Genomic DNA, 25,315 nt, shown 5'->3' on the forward strand with positions numbered 1-25,315 from the left:
TCTGGCAGCTCCTGGCAGCATGGTGGGAGGCTCTGGAAGCTGTGACTAAACAAAATCGTTGGGGGCACTGGAACCCAAGGCAATGCCTCTGGACTTGTTGGCAGCTCTGGCTGCAGCCCGCTGGCTCGGAAGAGATTTTATGAACTCAACAACCTTACGTGTGGCTCTGGTCACTGGGGGCTGGCAGCAAGGGAGGAATTGGAACTACCACTAGACATCACTAGGGGGCAGTGCCACCCCACGGCCCAAGCTCCAGGCAGCGTCCACTGGCCCCAAATGTCTCAAACAGGTCTGGCTCAGGTCTCTGACTTACAGGACCTGGGGTTCTGGGGTGACACCTTACACAGGCCCTGTAAGGATCGTAACTGAGGTAAAGAGCCCCCCCCGAGCTGGGCTGGACCCTACCTCAAGGAGAGACTCAGGGGCCCTGCCAGGGTTACTTGAGGTACACCCTCTCCCACCGCCTGATGCTCTGTGCCCAGGGAAGCCCCAGGCAGAGCAGTGGTAGGGGGGGAGTCAGCAGCAAAGGCTAGGATGTGATTAGGACTGGGAATACTCAAGAATGGAGAGAATAAGGGCAGAAGGAAGGTCATTAATAGACGAATTAGGCCATACCAGTAAAATAGTTTTATTTAATTTTAAAATAGTTATTGATGGGAAAATTTCCCAAAGCTGGGAGTTAACAGTCTAGAGCCAAGGTTGGGAGTGGGACCAGGATTCACCTAAAACCCAGCTTGAGGCCCCTGAATCCCACCCTCTACTCCCTTCCAGAGGGAGGAAGGAAACAGCTGAGGGGAGCCCTGAGTCAGTCCTCTCCCTCATCCCCCCGAGGGCCTGCTGTGCCAGGCCCCTGAAGGCAACAGCTCGTGCAGAGGATTTGGGGGGAGAGGGAAACAGGTGAAAACTGAAATTAGAGGTTAATAATCCCAATGACCCTCCTCCCACCCCCCCGCCAGATAAAAATAGAAAACTGGTGGATATGAAAGGAGGATGGAGGATAAACACTGATGCAATAAACCCCTCGGCTCCCCAGAACAGACCAATTTGGGCCGACTGGAAGAAAGGTCATGAGCCCCAGCTGCATGTTACCTTTGGAGAATAAATATTCCAGGAGGGAAAAACCATGAGGCAAGCTGGTACCAGTTACAGTCAGTGCAGCCGAAAGGCCTGGTGTAGCCTGACCCTATCTGCACAGGGAGCAGAGGTCAAGGGCTTGGGCTAGGTGAGGACCCTGAGCTGCGAGGGTTGGGGCACCTTGCAGTCCCCGTGCAGCAGTGGCAGGAAGGCAAGCAGGGCCCTAGTTGAGCAGGTTGCCCTGCTCCTGGGCCTGGGTCAGGCTGTCCTTGCGGTGCAGGTGGTGCACCCCCATCCTCTTGGGGCTGCGCTGGGGGCGGCCGGAGCTGGGGAGTGCCCAGGCCCTGCCCTCAGTGCGAGGAGTGCCAGGCCCCTCCTCTGTGCCACCATCACTGGGCAGCAGGCTCTGGCGCTCTTCCTCGGGGCTGATGGGCAGGTTCAGCTGTTCCTCTTCCTCCTCCCTGGGAAAGCCAGGGTCAGCTTCTGTTGGCAGCAAAAGCCCACTTTCACCGGGTGGGGAAGAAGATGCCTGCACCTCCTCATCTCCGCCAGCGGGACCGAGAGCAAAGTGGCGCTGCAGTTCAGGGAGCGCGTCACGTCCAAAGGCTGTGCGCTGGGCCACAGCGGCCGGGGGCGGAGTGCGGTCCACAAACGCCCGCTGCCAGCTGGCCAGCAGGTCCTCCTCGGAGCTGGCAGAGCTGGCCAGGGCACTAAGCCCCGAGGGGGCAGGGCTGGGCTGGTGCTGCGGGGAGGCCTGGGCTGAGGCAGGGCTGCTGGGCACTGGGCTGGGGCGGGCTCGCTCACTGCCCTCCTCCACCAGGCTCAGGGAGATGGCCTGGCGGGTGGCGTAAGTGCAGTTGGGCAGGGGGCTGTTGCGGGGAATCCGCACCTTATCCTCAGAGAATTCTATCACCTTGCGGCCAGGATACAGTGGGTGGGGCGGAGACGGGGTGGGGTAGGGGCTCAGCTTCTCAAAGGCCGGCAGGGACATCTCCTCCTCTGGGGAGCCCCCCGTGGTGCCCAGAGAGCAGCACTCCCCGTTGGGTTGGGGGACAGGGCTTCCCGGAGCTGGGGGGCTGGCTGGGTCACCTGGGTCACTCCCACTCATATCCACGTGCACAAAGACATCCTCAGCCAGGGGGTGCCCGGCGCTGCCTGACTGGGCCGAATTGAGCAGAAGAGACTCCGGCTTCTCCAACACGCGGGCAATGACCGAGGTGGGCACCACAGCCCCTGGGGCCAGGCTGGAGGCAGGCCCCGGGCTGGTAGCCTCGTGACCACTGTGCAGATGTTTCCGAACCATGTCCTGTAGCTCACAGGGCAGCTGGGGTAAAGGAGCGAGAGAAGGGAAGAGAGACATGAATGAGCCCAGCCGAAGACAGCTTGCTTCAGGGCAAATATGACGGCTGCCACATATAAGGCCCCCCGTGTGCTGGGCACTTTGCTATCACCTGTTCTCGCAGCACACAAAGGTATATCCTCATTTCGCAGATAAACTGAGGCTCGGTAGTGGTAAAATAAGTTGAAGCTTTTGATTAACACAGCCAGGATCTGAACCCAGAACTGGTGCTAAGGCCCACATGCTCTCAAACGTCTAACTTCCCCATCTCAGTGGTAGATTCTGCCCAAACCAGACACAAGCTTGAGAATCAGTACTGACCAGAAGCCTTAGAAATACCTTCACTCCTTCTGTAGGCCCCATCAACCTTGAGCCTGAGCGCTGGGGTCTAGAGTTTGCCCCTTGGAGCAAGGGGCCCTCTCAATTATTTTTATGGCCCATACCTCTGGCAACCCCCTCCTTCCTGCATGGGATCCGGAAATTGAGATCCTCTCTCCCTGTCTCTGTTCCAGAAATACCAACAGGGCCAGTCCCCGCTCTGCCCCTAGTGATGGGCCCTTGACAGCATGCAGGACACCAACCAGCGGCCGAGCTGACTGGCTTCAGAGGACACAGGGAGGCGAGGGGAAGGCAAAGCAGAAAGCAGGGAGCTGAAGGTATGAGGACAGGACAGAGAGAGGTGTAGAAACTGGAGTTGGAGGGTTCCTAAAAAGGGCAGACGGGCATTGGCAGGGAGAGTGCTCCACTCACATCAGCGAACTTGTGGTTACGGAAGTGAGACTTGTTGCACTTCAGGAGCTGCACAGCCAGGTTGCAGTCCAGCCGGTACCGCTCCTGCGGACACAGACGCAGTTCAGAGCCTGGCACAGCCCAGGGGAGCAAGGCGGGGCCGGGACATGGCAGCACAGGCAGGGAGGCCCCCGAGGTGACCGTACATTGAGCTCCTCCAGCTTGTTGATGGTGTTCCTGGCGTCCAGCAGCTTGTTGGTCAGCTCCACGATCTCCCAGTCCAGCGTCTTCCTGTCCAGCTCAGCCTTCTTTATCTGAGGCACAAGACTCACAGTGAACCCAGTCCACACCCCAGCCAACCCTTTCTCCCCTCCCCTCCCCCTCTTCCCGGCCCAGAGACACAGGAAGCCACAGGTGCTAGGGCAGCCAAGGCACACAGAGACAGACGATGGACAGACAGAAGGAGACCAGACACCTCTCCTGCAGTCCAGGCTGGCTGTGGGGCGGGGGCTTTCTGAGCATGATTGACAGCTGCCCAGGCCAGGCCAGAGCAGTCTAAGAGCTGCCCGGCCCTGGAGGGCACTCAAGGGGCTCTACACACCAGGCGAGGCAGCTGGTACCTGAGAGGCAAGAACTGTGCACACCCAGGGGCTGAAGCCGATGCTGCCTGTGGCTGTTTCCAGGATCAGGCTGGGAAGCGGGAGGAGGTGGGGAGTGGGGCTGCGTGGCAGCTGGGGGCGCCTATGAGATTATCTACTTGAGCAGGGAGGGAGCTGCAGGCTCAGAAGCAGTCTTCTGATCTTCAGCTCATGGACTGGATCCACAGGCCCCCTTCCCCCAAACGGCCGGGGCTTGCTGCCCACTGCAGCCAAGAAGCTGTGAGCATTCAGTGGTGATATCAATCAGTAACTCTGCCCAAGCCAAGAACAGGCTCCCCAGCTGTCCCCCAGGAGGGAGGCACTGACTGCTGAACAGGCCTCACATGAGGAAGAGGAAAGGAGTGGGCAGAGGGCAATGGCCGGGCCCCAGCAATCCCAGATCTCAGCTGAGGAGGAGGCGAGGGCAAGGGAGAAAACACACAAACTCAGACGCAACTGCAAAAATCCAGCTGTGGCTAAGAGAGGCCTGAGAGGAGAGTGCGGCAGCAACGGTGGCAGCATGAGGGAAGACGAGGAGAGAAGAGAAACAGTGTGAGCATTAAGACAGTCCTGACTCTCACAGCACACTGCGGACCCCTCCCCACCACAGCCCACCCCACCCACCCCGAGCCCAGGGCAGGATGGCAGTCCCCTGGCAAGTCCCAGCCCCTGCTATCCTGTGAGCACAGCGCCAGCCAAGCTGCCCTCCTGGACAGATTACCAGCGTGTGCAGCTTGTCCTCTAGCTCCTGGTTGGTCCTCTGGGAAGCCGTGTAGCTGTGCTGCAGCCTGTAGAGGGACACAAGGCAGACCCCTGGATCAAGATCCTGTTCTTCAGACCCTGCTCAGCCCCTCCTTCGTAAGGGATCTTGGGCAAGTGCCCCTCCCAGAACTTCAGTTTTCGCATCAGAATCAGATGATCTCTGAAACCTCTCCCGGCTAACCTCCTATGAACAGGGAGATGCGTGCATGTGTGTCCCGGCCCCTCGTTCCCACACCTGCGGAACTTGTCCTTAAATTTGTCCAGCTCCTCACGGCTCTGGCCCAGCTCCAGCTCCAGGCAGTCCTGCCCAATCTCCAGCTCGCGCTCCAGGGCCTCAGTGCGCCTGGTGGCCGAGGCCAGGCGCCGGCGAAGCTCCTCATTCTCCTGCTGCAAAAGCCTGGTAGGGTGAGGGGTCAAGGGCAGAGGGGCATCAGAGATAGAAGGGCCACCCTAGAGTTCCAGGATGGATTCAGGAAGGAAGGAGTAGGGGTGACGTGAGAACAGGTAGCTGTGGGCAGGGGACTCCTTGAGACTCAGCCTGAGTCTGGGGCAGTGTATCCCATAGGCCTGCTGGCACTGAGATCACAGCTTGGCTGGGAGGGGAAGAGGGGATGGTAGAGGACAGTCTGCCCCCCTCACTGTAGAAGAACGAGAAGACAGAACTGCAGGGGCCACAGTTCCCAGTCTGTCTCTGGTTACAGCCCAAGCCAGCTGGCCAGCAAGCCCCCAGCTCCAGTTTCCCCACTGCACGATCAGGCTCCTCCATTATTCATCTCTTGGAAACCCAGCCCAGTGCTACCCTCCTCTGCAGAGGCCTCATGTAGCTGATAGAAAGGGCTGCGGGGAGGCAGGTGGCACAGGAGGGCCAGGAGCTGGGGAAGGGAGCTTTGGCGAGAGCAGCCCCCTCAGAGCCATCCACCTCCTTGATGCCAGGTCCTCTTGGAGCCCATGGAACAAACCTCTTTTTCCAGAAGGAAGATCCAAAACTTCAAGCCTCCTCCCAGAGTCCCTAAAACACCCCACCCCAACCTTTACCTCTACCTAATCCAAGGAAAAGCCCAATGAAACAACAGCCTCGCCTGCAGCTAAGAGGGACAGAGCTGAGGCAAGGCAGGCTCTCGGGCAGCAGATACTCACTTCATCCTCTCCGCGTCAGTCAGGGGCTCCTGGGCACAAAAGAACAGAAGCTTGAGGCTCAGCTCTGGACAACTGGCCTCCTGCTTGCTCCCCACCCCCTCCAAATAGCCCTGGAAACGGTCATGTCTGAAGCCCAGAGACTCTCACAGCACAAGTGGGCTGCAGGGCCCCGCAGATAGAGGCAATCCAGTAACACCTGGACCAGCCTACTCTCTCCCGTGCCAACCAGATTCCAACCCTCACCCTTACCCACACTAGCCCCAACCCCTCTTAATCCTAGAGCCAACTGCAAATGAGTCCTGGTACCCATGCTACCTCTCCCAGGGCTAAAGAGATCCTCTCAGCTGTTCACTGGGCTCCTAGTGGGCCCTGCAGGCATAGCCAAGACTTTCCAGAGAAGTGATGAAGCCAGGCGAGCTGGAGTAGGGTTCTGAGCTCTGCCAAAGCCCTTCTGGCCCCCAGGGCAGAATCAGGCCCTCACAGAGGCTCGGGAGGCACAAATGCGTGGGGGAAGGAGAGCCTCTGGGCTAAACCTGACTGAGACAAGTAAAGCATCTTCTGCTTTCACCCTCCTGCCGCATCCTCCTCAAGCCTCCACGTTGGTCACAAGCCAGAGTTCAGCCAACCGCAAAGCAGAGCAGACCCGTGCTATGACAGGAGGGAAATGTCAAGCAGCATTTGATTGGCCTGACTGCTTCAGGATGCCAATCACAGGCAGGACAGTGAGGTGGGTGGCTCAGACCATGGACTTGGGAGCCACTGACACCTGGATTGATCCTGTTGTACCATACACTGGTTATGTTAATCTTGCTGAACCCTAGTGGCCTCATCTACAAAACCAGGGGAATGCCCAGTGGGTGGCACCTAGCACAATATCTGGCCTTTTAATTTAATGTTTCCTGAACTGAAAATGGGCAAGTCATGGATGGCATTTCTGCCGTGAATGTGACCAGAGTGGGCCATGGTATGCCTGATGCTCGGCACGTGCTGGCCATCTCTCAAGTTCTTTAAATGTGTTTCATGCACTGCAACAGGATAGAGACAAGGAAGCAAGATGAATAAACTGCAGCACTTGTTTCCTCCTGCACTAAGCTGAACGAGGGAGGAAAACCGATCTGGAGGATGCTTTGCAGTTGCCTGAAGAAGCCCTCCTAAGAATCTAATGCAGTTCCGAGCAGGGAGCACGTATTTGATAAGTGTCAGCTAGACAAAGGAAAGCTGGAGGAGGGCCTGACTTTGAGGGACAGCAAAGAACAGCTAGTCTGGGGGAAGTCGCTGGAGCACTGCTTCCTAATGGCCCCCAGAGGGGCCGCAAGTTGAATGGCTCTGCTCCACCAGTGAAGGACCAGAGTCCTGGCCTCCAGGCAGGTTAGCACCCCTCTGTCGGGTGGGCTGCCTCTTGCATGAAAAACAATACTGCGTGGGATCACTTCTGCTGAGCTACACGTCCTGGACACATGGACGTGTGTCACAGCTGTCCCCTATGAGTCTACATGGCCCCCACCAGCACTGCTGCAACTGAGAGCCCAAGTGTATACCAGCAATGCCACACCCTCACCCCAACTGGTGGGACCAGATGTGCCCTCAGGACAGCCAGAACCCCGCCTCAGGGGCCTGCATCTGCCAGCCGGGGCAGGGGCACCACTCTTGCTGACCTCCTGCTCGAGCTGGGAGCCAGGAACTTCCAGCCGCAGCTCCCGATGCTCGGGTGGTGCCTTCCGGTAGGGTTTCTTAGCAGGGGCTGCACTGGTCATTCTGGGAGGTGAGGGCTCCTCAACCTGCTGAGGGGAACAAGGAAGGAGGAGGCTCAGAGATGTGGCAAGAGGCCTCTGAACTGAGAAAAAGAGAGGACATGTAGGAGCCACCAGGCAGGCAGACAGGCCTGGGCTGCTGCTGGGGTCATTCGAAGGGCTGGACTCTGGTGTGTCAGTGCCCATGGGTCAGGGGCGTGCTGGATGGGGGCCCGGGTCCAGGGGGAACAGATGAGAGGAAGCCAGGGTCCAGGGACTAGGTGCAGGGAGTATGGATTGGGCCCGAGGAGCGGCCCACCCCTTGCCCCTGTGGGCTCGGAAAGCAGCCTCAGAGAAAAAGCTGCTCTCCAAACACCAGTTTCCTCAACTCTAAACTGGGTTGAGAATGGCACCAATTTCATAGGGTTGTTTTAACGATTATGTAAAGCACTAACAACGGTAGCTGGCACTCAGGAAATGTTCGATAAATGTTAGCTTTAAAAAAAATCGTAAGCAGAAAGTAAGGGTTTGAGATGTGTTCCCAACCTGAGCTCCTCCAGGGGGTCACCAAGCTTGAGGGCCCTGAAGGTCAAGCCTCTCTTGCCTCCAGCACTCTTTTCACCAGCCCCCACCAAGAGGGACTGCCTGCTGCCAGCTCATCTGCCAGCCTCCCCAGGAGGGAACCCAGTGTGGGGGGGGGGGGGGGCGCAGGCCTCACCAGGAACATACCGTCCGCCTGTCAGCAGCTCTCTCTGTTCCGCTGTCCGGGAGTCAGCCCTCGGCTCTCTGCATCCCACAGCCCCGCCACTTCCTCTAGCCAATAGCTCCTGAAACCAGAGAAGGGAAGAAAGTGGAAACCAGGTGTCAGCCGCCTGTCTGTCAGTACCCGCCAGGGAGAGCGGGACAAGGGTGGAAGCACTGGGCTCCCCATGAAAGCTCTGTCCAGGCCCAGAGGAGACACATGTGTGTCTGTGTGTGTGTTCACGGTCTCGGCTTATCACATGCCTGATTCCGGGATAGGTCTGGTCCTGTCTTGTCCCTATCCTCCCTCACATCTGTCCTGTTCATCTCCCAGGCCTCTCAGAGTCTAGAAACAACTAAGAGATTTGGGGGACATGGGTTGCAGAAGAGAACACCAGGAAAAAGCCTAATAGAGGCCCAAGAAGATGCTGGGGAAAAAAGCTCCTAGCAATGTTTCCAGAAGGAGCCCAAACACCTAGTTCTGTGGACAATGGTGGTGAACAGACTGTGTGATGAGGAGGGGTAGGTCCAGGAGAAAATCAGAAAAAGGAGCATTTTAGAGCAATGATGGTTCTCAACCAGGGTGATTTTGGTCTCCCCCTGCCCCCTCCTCCCCCCACCCCTGATATCTGGCAAACGTCTGAAGACATTTTTGGTTGTCACACCGCGGGTGGGTGGTACTGGCATCTAGTGGGTAGAGGCCAGGGGTGCTGCTACACATCCTATAAGGCACAATACAGCCTCCCACAACAAAGAATTATCAGCACAAAATGTCGATAGTGCCTAGGCTGCAAAACCCTGTGTAGAAAGCCCCAGTCTGGGGAGCTGAGACGCCTGGCTTCTGGGCTCAGTGCTGCGTCTGACACACAGGGTGGCCCTGGGTAAGACCCTTCCTCACTGGATAAATCTGTCATCTGCACAGAGGTGGCTGGACTGAGTGACCTCTGAGGTCCCCTCCAGGTTCTTGGGGTTCTGACCTCTCCCCCACCTGTAATGAGCTGGGCTGCAGCATGGGGGCAGCAGCCACCACAGGGACCAATGGAGGCAGTAACCTCAGGTGGCCTTCTGGGCATAAACAATCTCGCTGCCGCCATCCACCTCACCAGAGCTGGGGCTGAGGGAAGCCCTGCGGGCTAAAGCGTGTGTTCCTGCTGCTGGGACATGCCCTGGCCACGACTCCTGTCACATTCCAACAGGGCCTGAGGCAGGAAGCACGGTGAGGGGGCGGGGAGGGCGGGAAGCAGGAGTGGCCTCCCTCCTCTGTCTGGGCAGCCTGGCCTCTGGCGTGGGGTTCTGGGGCTTGGCAGCAGGAACGAGCCGTCACCCCAGCCCTTTGATAGTGAGGCAGAGCGGGTCCCCAGAGGGCACGTGCAGCAGGCCGTGTCGGGCTGACTCCATGTGCAGGAATCCGGGCAGGCCTGAAGGGACAGCACATTCCTGAGGTGTAGTCACCCCTACATGTTCCCCAGGGCTACCCTCCCGGTGGGACCCTGGGTGGGAGCTCCTCTGGCCCGGGGAAAAGGCCCAGAAAGTCCCAAGCCAGCCTGGGCACCTGGGTTCTGATCGTCAGGGGGTCTCAGCGTGGGGGTGTATATGAGTTACAAAAGGGGGAAGAGCCAGAGCCGCAGGAGTAAGAGATACAGGTAGCCAAGAGCTCCAGGGAAATCCAGAGCTGGCCTCTGCCTTCTCCCCTTCTCTGCGGAGAAGCCAGGTCCCTCCTCCCTTCCCCATCTGCTCCCTACTCAGCTGAGTAGCCCTTTCTCCTTGCAGGCCCCTTTATATACCCCCTCTATTCTCAGCCTCTTTTCTTCCCTATTCCTGCCAATGCCCACCCTGTCCTCTAGGTACTGGGACACCTGTGTGGGCAGTGGGTGGGCAGGGAAGACACTGACAGGCCCAGGTAACTGGTCACTCTACCTGTGAGGAGAGAGAGCGGTCTCACTCCATACCCTGCTGCCCCAGCTCTAGCCATCACATGCCCTACAAGCTCATCCTGCCTCATCTTGACCTCACGGCCCCACAGCACATATTCCCAGGGCTTTCATGGCAAGATAATCTGGCTTGCTGAGGGGACAGACAGTGTGGATGTGGCTGGCAGTGAGATGGATCGTAAGTGCAGGCTCGGACTATGGGATGGAACGTAATGGTGATGGGAGGTTCTCTCTCCCAGCCAGAGAAAACTCTTTTCATACGTGTCAGAGTCAGTCACAGGGAGGGAAACGACTCCCAACTGGGGAAGCAGAAGACAATGCCCACTAGCAAGACAGTCCACCAGGGAGCCTGCAGTGACCCCAACACAAGTCCACGAGGAAAAGTCCACGCCACTCCCTGCCCCATGTCCATAAATTCCAGTGCTTGTTGGGGCCCTGGTTCCAACTCCTGAGATCTGCTAAGTGCCCCAGATCCAGCCCACAGGGGACCACAATTCCAGCACTGAACAGGGACTCGATGCACCTGGCAGGCTGCTGTCCCTGACTGGAAGCACGGCAGGGAAGGTCAGGCCCAGGAGTGAGAGCAATGCCAGGTGCACTGCAGAACAAAGTGAGAAGCAGCTGGACAGCAGGTCCACAAGCTGGGAGAAGAGGAAAGATGAGCTGGAAGGCAACAGAGTGGTCCCTCCAGGAAGACCCAGCTACTAGATGCAGCCTCCACTGGCCAGATCTCCTTCACCTCAAGATTCCCAAGTTGCTCTGGAGTGTTGCAGCCCAAGGAGGACTCCCAATCCCATGTCAAGAAGAAGAGACCCCCAGGGAAAGCTGGACAACTCAGAATGTGCCATGGGCCACAAGGAGCAAACAAGGCCTTTTGGGTCCTCTTGGCCTCTGGATGCTGAGCTGGCTCCAGGGCACCTCCGAGAAAAGAGTCTTCTAGAAGTTCTAGAAATTGACAGGGAAGAATCCCACTCCCATCCCTCACCACAAACTACCTGAGCTTCAAGGAATTGGAGGCAGATGACTCAGGATGTGGGGTACCAGATCACATGCTGGGTTTGTACTACAAGAACAGCTGTGCTCTGGGAGAAAGGCTGAAGCCTAAGTTAAAACCCCTGGCTGACCCAGTCTGGTCTGCAGCTCCTCAGGCTGGACCTGCAGGCACTGCTGTGGAAGACACCCAGAGCAGCAGTAAACCCTCCCCATCTCGTGGAGGTGAGGTGAGAAAGGAAAGCAGCTCTCCTCACTGCCCCCACCCCACCTAGCTCCTCCTCCTCCTTCCTCTCCTGCATAGTATTCATTCTTCAGTTACTCAGAATCAGTTCAGAGGACAGACTCAACCCCCTATCTGCTGGGCGGAGCGGGCGGGTGATAGCTTCGTAATTGCCATGTTGCAATCTGCCAGTCGGCTCAGGCCGCCTGTTACCGCCTGCCCTGCGTGAAATACCTTCTCCCTGATTACAGCCCACGGGGCACGATTAGCTGCCTCCAGAGAACAAAGTCTACTTTCATTAGAAATGGGACTCGGCACGCACAGCGAACCTGCACTGTGAACCCACTGAACAGCTGAGCAGAGCGTGTATCAGAGACAGATACAAGGAGCAATGTCCGCCAGGAGCTGGCTGAGCAGTGTCCTTTAATCAAAGGACAAAACATCTGCCAAGCATCTCTCTCGAACCAGGAGATGGCACTCCTACCCGCTCCCCTTTGTGGATACGGAGAGTGTGGGTATGTGACCTGGGGCCTCCAATCGAGGTCAGGGATGACGCTGCTGGAGGCGAAGTAGGGTAAGGAGAAACCTCTTCAGAATTCGGATCATTTCCAAACCACTATCCTCTCTCCTACTCCCTGCAAACACCCACAGAGGCAACAGCAAAAGGTTCAATTCTAAGCCAAGGATACCCTGTTACTTCCCTCTGCCATCCTTTCTGTGGGTCTGCCCAAGGGGAAAGTCACCGGTGCCGGAGAGGAAGGGAGGTTCCAGCATCCAGCTTTCTCTCTGCTCAGGGCTCAGAGGCTACCCCCTCAACACTGGCCCAGCAGAGGGAGACAGGATTGAATCCAAAATAGGTGTGGCTCTTTGGCTTTTCAAACTCTGCCCTCCCCCACTGGAGGTCTCCTCTAGCTCCCAAGTTCTGCACTACCCCGTCCACCGGCCCAGTTCAGCTGCCTGCCCAGAGACACCGCCTGCTTCCCCAGCTCCCCACATCACCCACACTCTCTTCAAGAAATTAGGGCCCCAACAGTTCCTCTGGGCTCAGACCATTTCTGAACTTACTAATGTCTCTCTGCTCCCAGCCGTCACTGAATCAAGCAAGTGAAGGACCTCAAGGGGCCACTGAACCCAATCTTCTGAATCAGGGAAGGCACACACCTCACCACAAAACCCATTAAAGCTCTTCTTTCGTATTCACCCAAAGAAAGTCAAATGGACGTTAGCAATCACTGGTGCTTTTAAAATGAAAGGAAAACGGCCCCTTTTCAGAATACTCCAGCTGTGCTGTATGGTGCCTTAACCCAGCAGGATATAAATAAATAATAAAAACAAATATGGGGGGCTTCCCTGGTGGCGCAGTGGTTGAGAGTCTGCCTGCCAATGCAGGGGACACGGGTTCGAGCCCTGGTCTGGGAGGATCCCACATGCCGCGGGGCAACTGGGCCCGTGAGCCACAATTACTGAGCCTGCGCGTCTGGAGCCTGTGCTCCACGACAAGAGAGGCCACGACAGAGAGAGGCCCGCGCACCGCGATGAAGAGTGGCCCCCGCTTGCCGCAACTAGAGAAAGCCCTCACACAGAAACGAAGACCCAACACAGCCAAAAATAAAATAAATAAGAAATAAACAAATTTTTTAAAAAAACAAAAAACAAATATGGGCCCTTCCTGAAGTCCCTAATCAACCACTAAACAGGAACATCTGATCACAGGGACTAGCGCCTCCCCTGCGGAAATCGTCCTCAGCTGTGAGCCCTGATGTAGTCTCTGAACACTACAGGCCTGGAGGAAGCTGCACCTCTCAGGGCAGGACACACTCCTGCCGTACATATCTAGCTGCTTCTCAAGCCTCTGAAATTCAGCCTCTGCCTCCAGCTGAGGCCCAAGAAACACAAACCACCACCCTACAAGGGCCAGCCCTATAACCAGCAGGGGCCCCTGAGATTGCCCACAAGGACCACCCCTCCCACCCCACCCCCAGTCAGTTTGGCTCCTCTCCACCTCGACTGTCAGTGAACAGCCGCATAGTGAGCCGATCCTACCAAAGCAGGCTGGGTTCGGCCTTCCCCACACCGGGCCCCTAGTTTCCGGCACAGCTGTTCCTGAGATACCTGAGCAAAGCCCTCAGCGATGCTGGGCGCGTGGCAGGCAAGCAGCCAGCAGAGCACAGGTGGGGCCCAGGCAGGCTCTGCTCTGGGCTGATGACAAGGCTGGAAGATGCCAGTCTGTGCCCAGACCAGCCCTGCTGCCCCTCCCCCAGGCAGGCCTGTCAGCCCTCGGGGCAAGTTCGACCTCACCCTCTTGGGGCATGCTGCCTGCGGCCCTGACCTGGCCCCCTGCCCGCTCGAAGCAGAACAGACTGACAGGTTTTTAAAAGCTAGAATGGGTGGGAATTATTGTGCCCCAAAGTCATCCTGAGGCCTCAGAACTAGTGCTGGTGACCTGTGAGAGCTCACCTGGATCCCCACCTGAGCAAATACCTCCAGTCTATCCACCTGGCCTCTCATTCAAGCAAACACTTGACAGGAACAAAGGGGCTGAAGAGTACTGACGATGATGATCCAAGCAAACCAACCCCCACCCAAAGGGAGGGCCAAAAAATCCCCAGGATCATAACCAGCACTTGACCTTAGTCCCCATGCCCTCTCCTAAGGAAGGGGAAAGTGAGGGTGGCCCTGATTCAGCCCGCCACTCCACGCCCCTTCTGCTCTCCTGGTCACGCCCAAGCCACAAACCCCTCCAGCTAGCTACCTCCGTACTCAGGGTCCCTACACATCCGCGCAGCACCTACCCCCTCTCTCATTTACACACTTACACCTCATGGTCGCAGGCAGTTCCCTGCCATCTCCCTCCTGGCTCAAGGGAAACAGAATCCACTTAGAGGACCTCCAGGTCTCAAGTTCCCCCATCCAGCCCACCCCACCCTGCACTGCCTCCAGAGGCTGGAGACAGTGTCTATCTACAGAGTTACCCGTGCAGAACACCAGGGAGCCCCGAGCAATCGGCCTTCCTGCTACCTCTGGACCCCCCTTCTCCTTTCCAAGCCTGGAGGGAGGTGGGATCTTGTCGGGGGCTTCTCCATGGCAAGCTGAGGCCAAGGCCTCTCCTAGGCCCACTGTGGAGTCCAAAGGCAGGTCCTTCCCCCTCTGGCCGAGCCGCCCTTCCCAGCTCTCTGTGGTTAAAGTCCACCTGAAGCTCCAGACATGGAAGGCGGTGGGGGGACTAACTCCACCCACTCCACCTCCCAGAGCCACGGTCGCCAATGGGAGCTACATCTCAGATGGGTACCTGGTTCTGGGCTCCAGCTTTCAGTTTAAGTAGTTTCACTCTTCTGCCAAGGCAACTTCCCACAGCCAGGCCAAGGTTTTCCTCAACCTCCCCACCCCCAGGAAGAACCTGCAATTGATCCTAAATTCAATTCGTATCCTGGGATGAGAATAATGGCGACAGCATCTTCCCCTCTTTTTTTCTTTGGCCCCGCCGCAGGCCTTGTAGGATCTTAGTCCCTGGACCAGGGACTAAACCCAGGCCACGGCAGTGAAAGCGCCGAGTCCTAACCACTGGACCACCAGGGAATCCCCACCATCTTCCCCTGTTGATAAAGGGACGAAACTATCCGGTCTAGCAGAAAATTCCCTTCTTACTCTCGTTCCATCTGTCTCTGAGGCGTGAAACCAACAGTATGGTAACTGAGGGATGTTCTCAAACTCCATGGTGCTAAAAGCAGATTAAACAGAAATGCTAACCATTCTGTTTTAAGGGAGAACTGATAGGCATGGTACTAACTGAAGGGAGAAGGAGGGGCAGAGTCCAGCAGCAGGCTGGCAGATGGGCAGGTGCCCATGCACAGCCCCACCCACAGCAAGGAGACTGGGAAAATGGAGGGAACTCAGTAGTAAGGACAAGCGAGCAGAGGAGATGGCATGATGTAAGCAAAGGGGAGAAGGCACAGGCCAGGGGGAGGAAGGGAGAAGAGAGGCATGGCTGGCGGCACCCCCAGGGCAGGTTAGCTGGCCCAGGTCAGACTCACAGGGTTAGTGTCTTCTCCCCAACCAGCCAGCTCTCCTGGTTAGCACGATTAGCGACAGACTCATGGCAGACGCCCTCCAGGCACTCCATACAAACAGACAGCTTGGTTTGTGAGCAGCCCAACTCCGGAGCTGCAAAGAGAGAGCAGAAGGATTGCCAAGCTGCAGGATGCCTGAGGGTACACACTGCACTCTCCTGACAGGGACACTCCCCCAGACTTACCACCAGACCCTCAGGGGCTTTCTCCACTCTGGAAAGCATGCCTCCTGAAAGTACAGCACTCCCCCTGCCAAGCAGCGAGCCCAGCTCATGACCCCAGGGATGGTCAACAGAAAGAGAGGGCTGCCGTTGTGGAACGGGGCACTGCTACCAGGGGGAAGCTCCCCTGTCTCACCTACTCCTGGAACACTGCTGCCAGGCTGCACCAGAGCCCTGAAAGCTGCTTGTAAGAACAAAGCCACCCACAGCTGCAGCTGCCACCTAGCCCAGGCCTGTGCCATCAGAGTTCACCCCACCACCTCCCACGGGCTCCGAGGAAAGGGGCTGGGAGAGAACTGGCCCAGGGACCGGAGGCTGCAACAAGAGCTGCATGGAAAGCCCAGGACAATGGGGCAGTGTGCACCCCAGCCAGCTGGGCCAGTCAAAGGAACGGGTGACACACTGCCACCTTTCAGTTTCTGAAAGGGCCAGGGAATGATGCTTCGCAGTGAGCTGGCCCCAGAGGAACCCACAGAGCAAGGATAAGGGCTATGCTACAGCCAGCCTCCCCAGACCCTGAGAGGGACTACCTCACCCCCTCACAATGAGCAATGCCCAGAAAGGCTAGTGTTCCCACACAGCTAGCCCAAGGAACACTCTTTCCTGAAGCCTCCAGAACCACCTAGGGGAAGTGACATACCCCGGCTTAGAGATCTCAAGGCAAATGTGCCACAGCAGTGGAGTCCCAGAGACCCCCACCCAAGATGCAACCCCTGGGTCAGCAGGACAGGAAAGCCCTTCTGTCTGAAAGGCCTGCAGATGACGAGATGACTCGGGGAAGGAAGGGGAGAACAGAGACCACCCTGGCCCCACATATGGGCCTGGCCTTCTCCCAAGCCCAGGCCAACAATAAACACAGGCAGGAGAAGCCTCCGACAGGCTTCCCAACTGCCTCCTCACTGGGCTCCCCGCATCGCTCTGACAGCCCCAGAGGTCAAAAGGCCAAGGCCTGACCATGAAGGGTGAGATAACCATCTAGCAGAGAAGATGACAACTGTTCCTGTGGGCTCTGACCTCTTCCCTGCACTGGCAAGGAAGCATGGCCATGGGCAGGCTACCTTCCGAATCCTCACCACACACACACACAAATAAATAAATAAACACCAGCTGGGTCTGGTTTGCTTTTGAAAGGTAGAGCAGCAAGTGACCTGGCTAATCCAAGGTTTCAGGAACTAGAGGAGACTCTCTCTGCACTAAAACAGGGGTTGAGAAATCAGGTAAGTCTACTCCCTTCCCAGCCAAAGATGAAAGAGGAGTGAAGGAGAGAAACACGTGAGGCGAGAGTGCTGATGCCCGCATCACGCTTGCACCCATCCTGGTTCCCACTCAAGGGCACTCCTGCCAGAAAATTTCATCCCAGAATAAAAGACAATCCCTCAGAGATAAGCAGGGTGCCTGCTGTGGCAAGAGCCTCTAGGAAAGCTGTTCCATCCTCCCAAGGAGCCAGCCCCCAGGAACGCACCAGGCTGGGCAGGAGGCTGCAAGCAGGATCCTCAAAGGCTCCAACAGGGACTCACTCCCACCCCCACCTCCCGGGGGTTAACTGTTAGGGGGGCAGAGCAAGCTGAAGAACAGTATGTATTACTATCGAGTTTTGTTTATTTTACAGGCGATACACGATGGGGAATGTCTGGAAGGACACAAAAATGATTAGAAGGATACATGATAAACGGTTAACAGTAGTTCCCTATCTTTGGGAAAGGGCTTAGACAGGAGCAGTGGGGGAAGAAAGGAAAGGTCTTTTTAGTTTACTTTTAATTTTGTATATTTTTCTGTATGGTTGGTATTTTAAACGAGGACATACATTATGTTTACGATGAAAACATACAGTTCCTCGACAAACGGACAAACTCCCTCCGTCTGTACTGTGCTTTACCATTCTGGAAGTGCTTTCCCTTCCATTATATTTCCTTTGATCCTTAGAGCCTAGTGAGGCCCACGGAACAAGTGGAGTTCTCCCATTTTGAAGTGACAAAGAGGACAAGTGACTTGCCCAAGGCCACAGACACACTGGGACAGAACCCTCCATATCCAATTCCAGTGCAAAGCCTGGAAAGCTGTCTTCTCCAGGGAGCCACAGGAAAGCGACAACAATTCTGCCCTGATATAAAGACCCTCAAAGACTTCTGAGATTGAATTCCCCACTTGGCTTACCTGGGAAGGTGCAAAGAGGCCACTGCTCAGTACCCAAGGCAATAAGCACAGAGTTCTATCCCTCTGGTTGGCTGAGTGGAAGCACAGGGCTCTCGGGTCTAGGCTGACTTCCCAAAAAGCAGTCCCTACCCTCAGGGAGATCCCTCCACAGTTTACTGTGAGAGCACAGAAGCTCTTCACAAATAGGGGGCCATGTCCTTTATAGATTCCAAATGTCACCTAGTAGACAGTTGGCACTTACGAGATAGACCAAACAAAGTTCTCACTCTTCTACTCATGGACTCAGTCCCTCTGAAGCCTAAAAGCACAAAACACAATCCAGTCCAGCTGGCTCACCCAATCTCCTCTCAAATCTGCTTAACATACAATGCAGCTTATTACTCCTGCCAAGATGCCATCAGGAAGATGTGCCACATTGCAGTGTGCACCCCACACCGAGGGATGAGGGGTAGAGCCCGGGGAAAACTCCTTCAATCCACTTCTGCCTGCTGGTTTCATCCTTTTGGTTCGTCTAGGCACTAACAAGGCTGTAGTAAGTCCTGGTTGTGAGCATGGGGCCCACCAAGACAGGACCAGTGATACAACAGAAAAGCAAGCAGTTTACAGTGGGCACTAAAAGGAGCTTAATGAATAACAAAGAGGATGCCAGCAGCCAAAGACCTTTTAGAAGATGCTAATTAAGCAAGAAAATACACCTGTGTGTACTTCGATTCCTCTTTTAACTCCTTCCCGCTGGCTTAGGGATGTGTGATTAGAACATAAGGCTGAAAAGGGAGACAGCTGAAGCCAAGCACCTGGAAGATCATTTAACCACATTAACTCAACCCTGGAAAATAATTAGTAATGTGATTGTTAATACTATCACCGTTTGTTTATGCAGGACCTTCCTTCCTGAGGGTTCAAAAAGCTTTGCCAGATAGATCTTATCTGCTTTAGTTTAAGGAAGGACTGGGTTGGGTCACACAAGAACCAGGATTGCTCAGCACCTACTATGTACAGTCTAACTAAACGCTCAGCCTTCAATAAATGACCTTGCCCCTAAGAAGCTTCAAAGAAAGAAGATCTTGCCCCTAGATGGGGAGAGACAGGTTAACTGCCCCCCTGCATCATAGTGTGATGAGTGCTCTGAGAGCACAGAGGAGAGGCACCTGGCTGGGGCAGGGGTTTAAGGACCAGACAAAAAGGTTGCCCTCCCGAGAACCCAGACAAATCTTCCTCTGATTGTAAACTCACACTGGAGCACCACCCGGCATTATACAATTAAGAGGTCTAGACTTCTGGAAACAAATTCCTTTGGTGTTTGTTCAGAACTGGTGCCCAAAGAACTACTCCCATCAATGATACCAAAAACAAAAAGGCAAAGAATGGACAGCAACCCTCAGCTTCCAACCCCATTTCCGGGGAGCACCTGAGTTAAGCCTGTTCTGTGGCACAAGAAGATCATTGAAGCCCTAAGAAAACTGGGACAAGAAGTCTGCCTTCCTCAATGCCTAGATGTGTTCCATCAGCTTCATCCAACATTTTTCAGTCTATAAAACACCGGGGAACATGGATCATCAAACACGCCATCCAGTCAGCCCCAGCCTTAACTATTGGATTGACCAAAAAGTTCGTTCGGGTTTTTCTGTACCATCTTACAAATCCACCACCTACCCACCCCCACCTGTACCCACCAAGGTCATCACCAATCTCGCATGCATGTCACAGTCCATCAAAGGAGTTGTTTCAACATAACAGATGGGGAGAAGGATCAACAATCTTATTTTGCACACTGATACTGTCCCCAGTCTCACCTTTTTTGTTGCTTCATCACAAAAAAGGAGACTCTCTCAATTTTACTCCCATCTCAAAAATGTTCCTGCTTACCTGGCAAAAATCAAAAGGCTTAGTCTACCTTGAATAAAAACAAAGCCTTTTCTTATCCACTGAGTTTTCCAAAGTGGGATTCATTCATTTAACAAATATTTACCAAGTATCCTTCATATGCCAGGCACCTTGCTACAGGCTGTGAACTCAGTATCTCTAATGCTCAATACTCTTGCAAAAAAGGTAATGTCACCTTCACTTTATAGGGGACAAGGGCTTCCCTGGTGGCGCAGTGGTTGGGAGTCTGCCTGCCAATGCAGGGGACATGGGTTCGAGCCCTGGTCTGGGAAGATCCCACATGCCGCGGAGCAACTAGGCCCGTGAGCCACAACTGTTGAGCCTGCGCGTCTGGAGCCTGTGCTCCGCAACAAGAGAGGCCGCGATAATGAGAGGCCCGCGCACCGCGATGAAGAGTGGCCCCCGTTTGCCACAACTAGAGAAAGCCCTCGCACAGAAACGAAGACCCAACACAGCCATAAATAAATAAATAAATAAATAAATAAATAAATAAAAAAAAAAAAACTTTATAGGGGACAAGACCAGTGATCCTACTGGTTAAGCAACTTGCCCAAAGTTGCACAGCTGGTAAGGGGCAGAGTCGGGATTAACATCCAGTTCCAAAATCAGACTCTATCTACCACATTGCTCACCCCACTTCCAACTGCCCTCACCCCCACCCTCCCAGTCTCCCCTATCTCCCCACCCCATGATCAGGGAGGGTCCCTCCTCTACAGGGGGTCAGCTCAGTGAAAGAGACAGACAGGTAAACAGAGGACTCACCACACAACATGGCAAGTGCCAGGACAGAGGTTCAAAGGGCTGTGGGGACATAGAGGAAGAAAGGAAAGGAAGGAAGTCTTCTCATCGGAGGAGACAGAAAAGCTGGGTCTCAGGGGATGAGCAGAGCTTCAGAGACAGAGGTGAGCATTATGGAGAGAGTGAAGTGCACAAGCAAGAAGAAAAAAGTAAGCGGATGTCTAGAAAAGGTTCAGGAGCAGTAGGAAACTCAGGAGCAAGGAAATACAGGACAAATGAAGCAGAGTGGCAGCAACTCAGGCCAGAGGGTTGAGTTTGGGCCAGAGTGCTTTTTGCATACCACGTTAAAGAGTGTGGACTTTATCCCAAACAAGGGAGAAACCATGGCCTTTCTAAGGGAAGAGACATTGGTTTTTTTTATAGGAAAATAATTTTTAGAGCAGCAGGGTAGAGTAGGGAGAGACTGCCCACATTTCATTCATCCGTATGCACCACAGCATTATAAAGCACCTCTTATGTGCCCTGCACTATCCTAAATGCTAGAATACGATAGTGAGTAAGACAGTATCTGTTCTCAAGGCACTTAGAGTCTTGTGAGAGTCAGACAAGTAAACAGGCAATTACAATGCAGCCTAAGTGCTAAAATAGAAGTAAGCACAGAAGGACAGTAAAGGGCGGTGGGATCCCAAAGGAAGTGACATTTAAACTGAGACCACAAGAGCAATAAGGAAGGTAAAGGGAGTCTGGAATGTCTGCATTCCAGACAGCACGACCAGCTTGTGCAAAGGCCCAGAAGCTACAGAGAATGAGATAAATTTAGAGAGCTGTTAAGAGGCTGAATCCAGGTGAAGAAATGAAGGCCCAGTTTACCCACAGGTCCTTGGCACTCAAAATATGGTGGCGAGAGGAGGTGAAGGGATTCGATTCAAAGATAATACATGAATATGGGGTGTTATAAGAAGAAACTGATTTAGACAACAACAAAAAGAAAATGCTAAAGGGGGAGAATCAGCTCAAAATCTATCAGCCTTCACCCTGAAGTTCAATCATCTGCTAAAATGTGACCTGAATCTAGAAAGTCTGAGGACTTCTACCAAAACACAAAGGTGTACTCTACGGAGATAACACGTTTCAGCATGCTGACCGAAGCACGAGTCAAGATAAAGCACATTATCCTGAGACACGTGGCTCCTCTGTTGATGGAGGAGGGGAGCAGAGACTCACAGATGCTGTCTAACTCTCAAAATCACACACGCCACAACAGACAGAAAAGTTCATCACAGGGCTGCGTCAGAATTCCCAGGGCAAACCCTAGGTCCTGAGCCCCCGACACCAGGCGCGTGCCTACCCTGATGGCAGAATGGAGAGTCATTTACTGAAGAAAAAGATGGACCCCGAGGGCGTGTTAAATAGACAGGACATGACTCAGAAGGAGGGGAAGAGTAAGTCTTAAATACAGGGCAAAGGAAAGCCAGTCAATCAATCCTTGGGTACACCTCTGCCCCAAGGCTGCACACGGGTCTTCTGCCTGGTAAAATGAAAGAGACCTGGGCTCGGCAACAGGGCCTTCCTCAACAACATAAGCCTCAGCAGAAGCACATTTATTTTCCATTTTCCTCTCACGTTAGAGGGAGGGAGCTGTTTAAAATGCCACATTTTTTCCCCTGTGTAGTTTGCTACTTGCTATTTTTAAAAGAAAGATGAATCCAGACCGTCTATGAGTTTAACACTATGGCTACTTCAACTGCTCATGTCACTAATCATAGTCAGATTGAGCCTTATATTTACATCTACATTAACTAACCCACACACCCACACCTTTAATGCATGCTAAGAATGGATCCCAGTGTAACTCTGTCTGCTCACCCAACCCAGCCCAAGGTTTTCCAAAGCACAGTCACCAAGCTGAATCACAAAGAGAGAGTCCAGATTTGGCTAACATGGCACAGGGCACTCCCTCACCAATCCCTGCATCAGTTATTATCTCTGAGAGGAAGGAGAGAGCTGAGATGAAGAGCTCAGCTCCTAAAACATTTTTTAAACAAACAAAAAAATTTTACGACAATATGGGTATACCTCTAACCATCATTACAAGCAAACAAGATACACATTGCCCGTAGGCATATTTAAAAGTTAATTTCATACCAAATGCAAAAAAAAGGCTCAACTGCTGAAGCCAGATTGCCTGGGTTCAAATCCCAGCTCTGCCACTTACTAGCTAGGTGACATTGAGCAAATTACTTAACCACTCTGCACCTCTATTTACTCATCTGTAAGATGGGGATACTAACAGTATTAAATTACTTAGTACAGGTAAGGCACTTACAATAGTGCCAAGCACACAGAATGTGCTCAATAAGCACTATTATTATCACTCAACTGCAAATCAGATAATTCTGCAGCCTCACAGCTTCAAACAGGAAATCACTGGCATTTAAACATCACTTTAAATAGCTTAACGAGGATATTCTCACTACACACAAAATCTATACTATCCAAAAGCTGTGCCTCTTCTCCTTAACATCAGGATAGCAGCTCAAACCAGTACAGGTCCTCCACAGAGAGACACCAAGTTCAACCATGAAGCAGAAATTAGTGCTGAGATCTGACTAGCATAATAACAACAAATACATATTGCGTGTCAGGCACTGTTCTAAATACATTAATATACTGACTTATTTGACCCTCACACAACCCTATGAGATAGGTACTCTTACCATCCCCATTTGATTGATGAGAAAGCTGAGGCATAGTGAGCTGTGCAATTTCTAAAGGTCACAGAGCTACAAATGGCAAAGTGCAGATCTGAATAGGCAATCTGGCTCCAGAGTCAGTGCTCTTAATCTCTATGTGTGCTCACCACACTGTCCTTGCTGATCGCAATTTCCTAGGGACATCCACAAATTGTATGCAGAAAGAGGAGTTTCTCAACCTTCTAGAAATGAAGTCACAGCTAAATAACACCAGTTCTTCAGATACTTGAAGGTGTCTCAGGGACAGAATGATGTGAAAAATGTTCGCAGAGCTTTATCCCAGTCAGCTTGACCTCTTACCATAAACTGACCTGGGTTTCTCCTCCCTAATCCCAACCTGCCTCACCCCCTCCTCTGACCCCACCTACCCACCAAATCCACACCCACAAAGAACACTAACGAGCCCTTCTTACCAAAAGAAACAATCAAAAGAGACAGACATGCTGCAAGAGTGAATTCAGGAACTGGTGACAGCAGGTACCTAAATGGTTAGTGAACACCACCAGAAATTTGTTTTCTTATGACTCCCCACCATCTGTCACCCACAAATCTCCACTTCCGGCAGGATACCAAACTGAAGATGTGATGGGGAGATCAAAGAAAATACAGTGAGCATGAATGCACTGCTTGTGACAGGGATGTGTTCAAATACTTTCAGCCTGATCTCTACGCTCTTGCCCACGTTCGCCTGCAGAGGTGAAGGCATACACGGCTCAATTCTACACCCAACTCTCAAAAATCAGCGTGAGATCTAAGCAGAACATTAACTTAGGGACCACAGGCAAAGGGCAGCCTCTATAGAAGAGTGCCCTTCTCAGATTAAATAATTTTCAGCATCACTCGTAGCCCATGCATCCTGCTCCGCTCCCAGGGAGCATGCCAGCCTGTCACCGGAGGCCACCTTACCCGCTCTGGGGTTGAGCTGGGGCAAGTCGCTACCTCTTCTTCTTTCCAAGTATTGTGATTTCTTCCAGTCCCTGGGGCCCCTGAGTCTTCAGCTGAAATTGGGGCAGATGCTGCTATAAGAACTGTGAAAAGGCTGATCTAAGTCTAGAAGAGGGTCATTTGATTGGCTTTAGTTCCCTCTTTACCAAACCCGCCCAACATCCTTCAGGTCTCTCTTCCCCCCTTCCCTACTCTCCTCCTCCACGGAAAAGACCCCTTTCCTCTCCCACCGGCCTGGTACGGTCGGGCCTCCGCCCCACACTCCAGGCTTTTTACTCTCCTCTAAGAAGTTCCGCTCCAGTTCGTGACTCTGCTTCTCCGGGGCTGTACACCAACTTCTGGTTCCCCCGCCTCGAATCCCCTCCCCCAGGGCTACCACTGGAATCTAGGTCCCCTCCCCTCCATCCCTATCGCCTTTTTTTCTCTCCGCCTCCAACCTTCCACCACTCCATTTCCTCGTCTTAACCCCGGTGCTAGTCCTTCCTCCGCCCCAACTCCATGTTGGTGTCCCCACGATCCCCTACAAGTCTAAACTCCCGGCCCGACTACTCCAATCCCACAACAAACTTTCTGCCGCTGCCCACTCCTTTCAGACCGCCATCTTGCCGCAGAGCAGGCCGGGTAGCGGTCACGGCCGCGGGAATCCCCACGCACTAGGCGCCGTGCGTCATCGGGGGCGTGGTCATGGGGGGCGTGGCTTCCAACTGGGGAATAGGGGGGCGCCAGACAAGGTGGAAAGATGGGGACGTAAGAGCAGGCTTTGGTGGCCTGGCAGCAGAAGGAAGGAGGTGTCAGGAGTAGGGCGATAGCGAGAAGCGTGGGGAAAGATTCTGGTATTCAAAAAACAAAGCCAAAAAAGACTGGGGGGGAAACAGCACAAAAATATAGTGAGGGAGTTGCAGCCCTGGTTCCCCATCACCCAAAGGATAAAAGGCAGTTTCTCAGCTTGCCACATGGAAATCTCTAAGATCCAGCTTCTTCGCCCCTTCATCAGCCTCATTTTCCACCTCTCCCAGGGACTTCATGTTCCCCATTGTCCTGTTTCCAGGCCATCAGGCCTGAAAACGTCCAAGCCCTCTCCTCCCCTTGCATTATGAATTCCTACTCCTCCTTCAGCCCTCAACTCAAATTATCACCTCCTCCAGGAAGCCTTTCCCAATATCCTAGATTGGATCTGGTGCTCCTTTTGCTGGGTATCTCTAGCCACTTGCACATAACTTCATTGTAGCTACCTGTGCTGTAATTATTTATTTACATGT

General features: G+C 53.9%; 1 protein-coding gene across 6 annotated transcripts; it reads right to left on the reverse strand.

Annotated features, from left to right (window-relative positions):
* Window positions 1-604: 604 nt before the first annotated feature.
* TJAP1 (tight junction associated protein 1) lies at window positions 605-24,704 on the reverse strand. 6 transcript variants are annotated; one of them, XM_059938619.1, is made up of 11 exons: window positions 24,624-24,704; window positions 24,018-24,109; window positions 8,128-8,236; window positions 7,335-7,460; window positions 5,680-5,708; window positions 4,778-4,939; window positions 4,502-4,568; window positions 4,238-4,267; window positions 3,349-3,456; window positions 3,164-3,247; window positions 605-2,398 (listed from the first exon to the last, which is right to left on the reverse strand). In XM_059938619.1, the coding sequence occupies exons 3-11, from the start codon at window positions 8,134-8,136 to the stop codon at window positions 1,298-1,300; spliced, it is 1,716 nt and encodes a 571-aa protein (XP_059794602.1). In that variant the 5' UTR covers window positions 8,137-8,236; window positions 24,018-24,109; window positions 24,624-24,704; the 3' UTR covers window positions 605-1,297. The 6 variants fall into 6 exon arrangements, with proteins under 6 accessions (XP_059794602.1, XP_059794603.1, XP_059794607.1 ...); XM_059938620.1 differs by lacking the exon at window positions 24,624-24,704 and adding an exon at window positions 15,326-15,455 and having other exon boundaries at window positions 24,018-24,161; XM_059938624.1 differs by lacking the exon at window positions 24,624-24,704 and having other exon boundaries at window positions 7,335-7,457; window positions 8,139-8,236; window positions 24,018-24,161.
* Between the last annotated feature and the right edge of the window lie 611 nt (window positions 24,705-25,315).

Source organism: Balaenoptera ricei, chromosome 11 (genome assembly GCF_028023285.1).
Source record: "Balaenoptera ricei isolate mBalRic1 chromosome 11, mBalRic1.hap2, whole genome shotgun sequence".
NCBI lineage: Eukaryota > Metazoa > Chordata > Mammalia > Artiodactyla > Balaenopteridae > Balaenoptera > Balaenoptera ricei.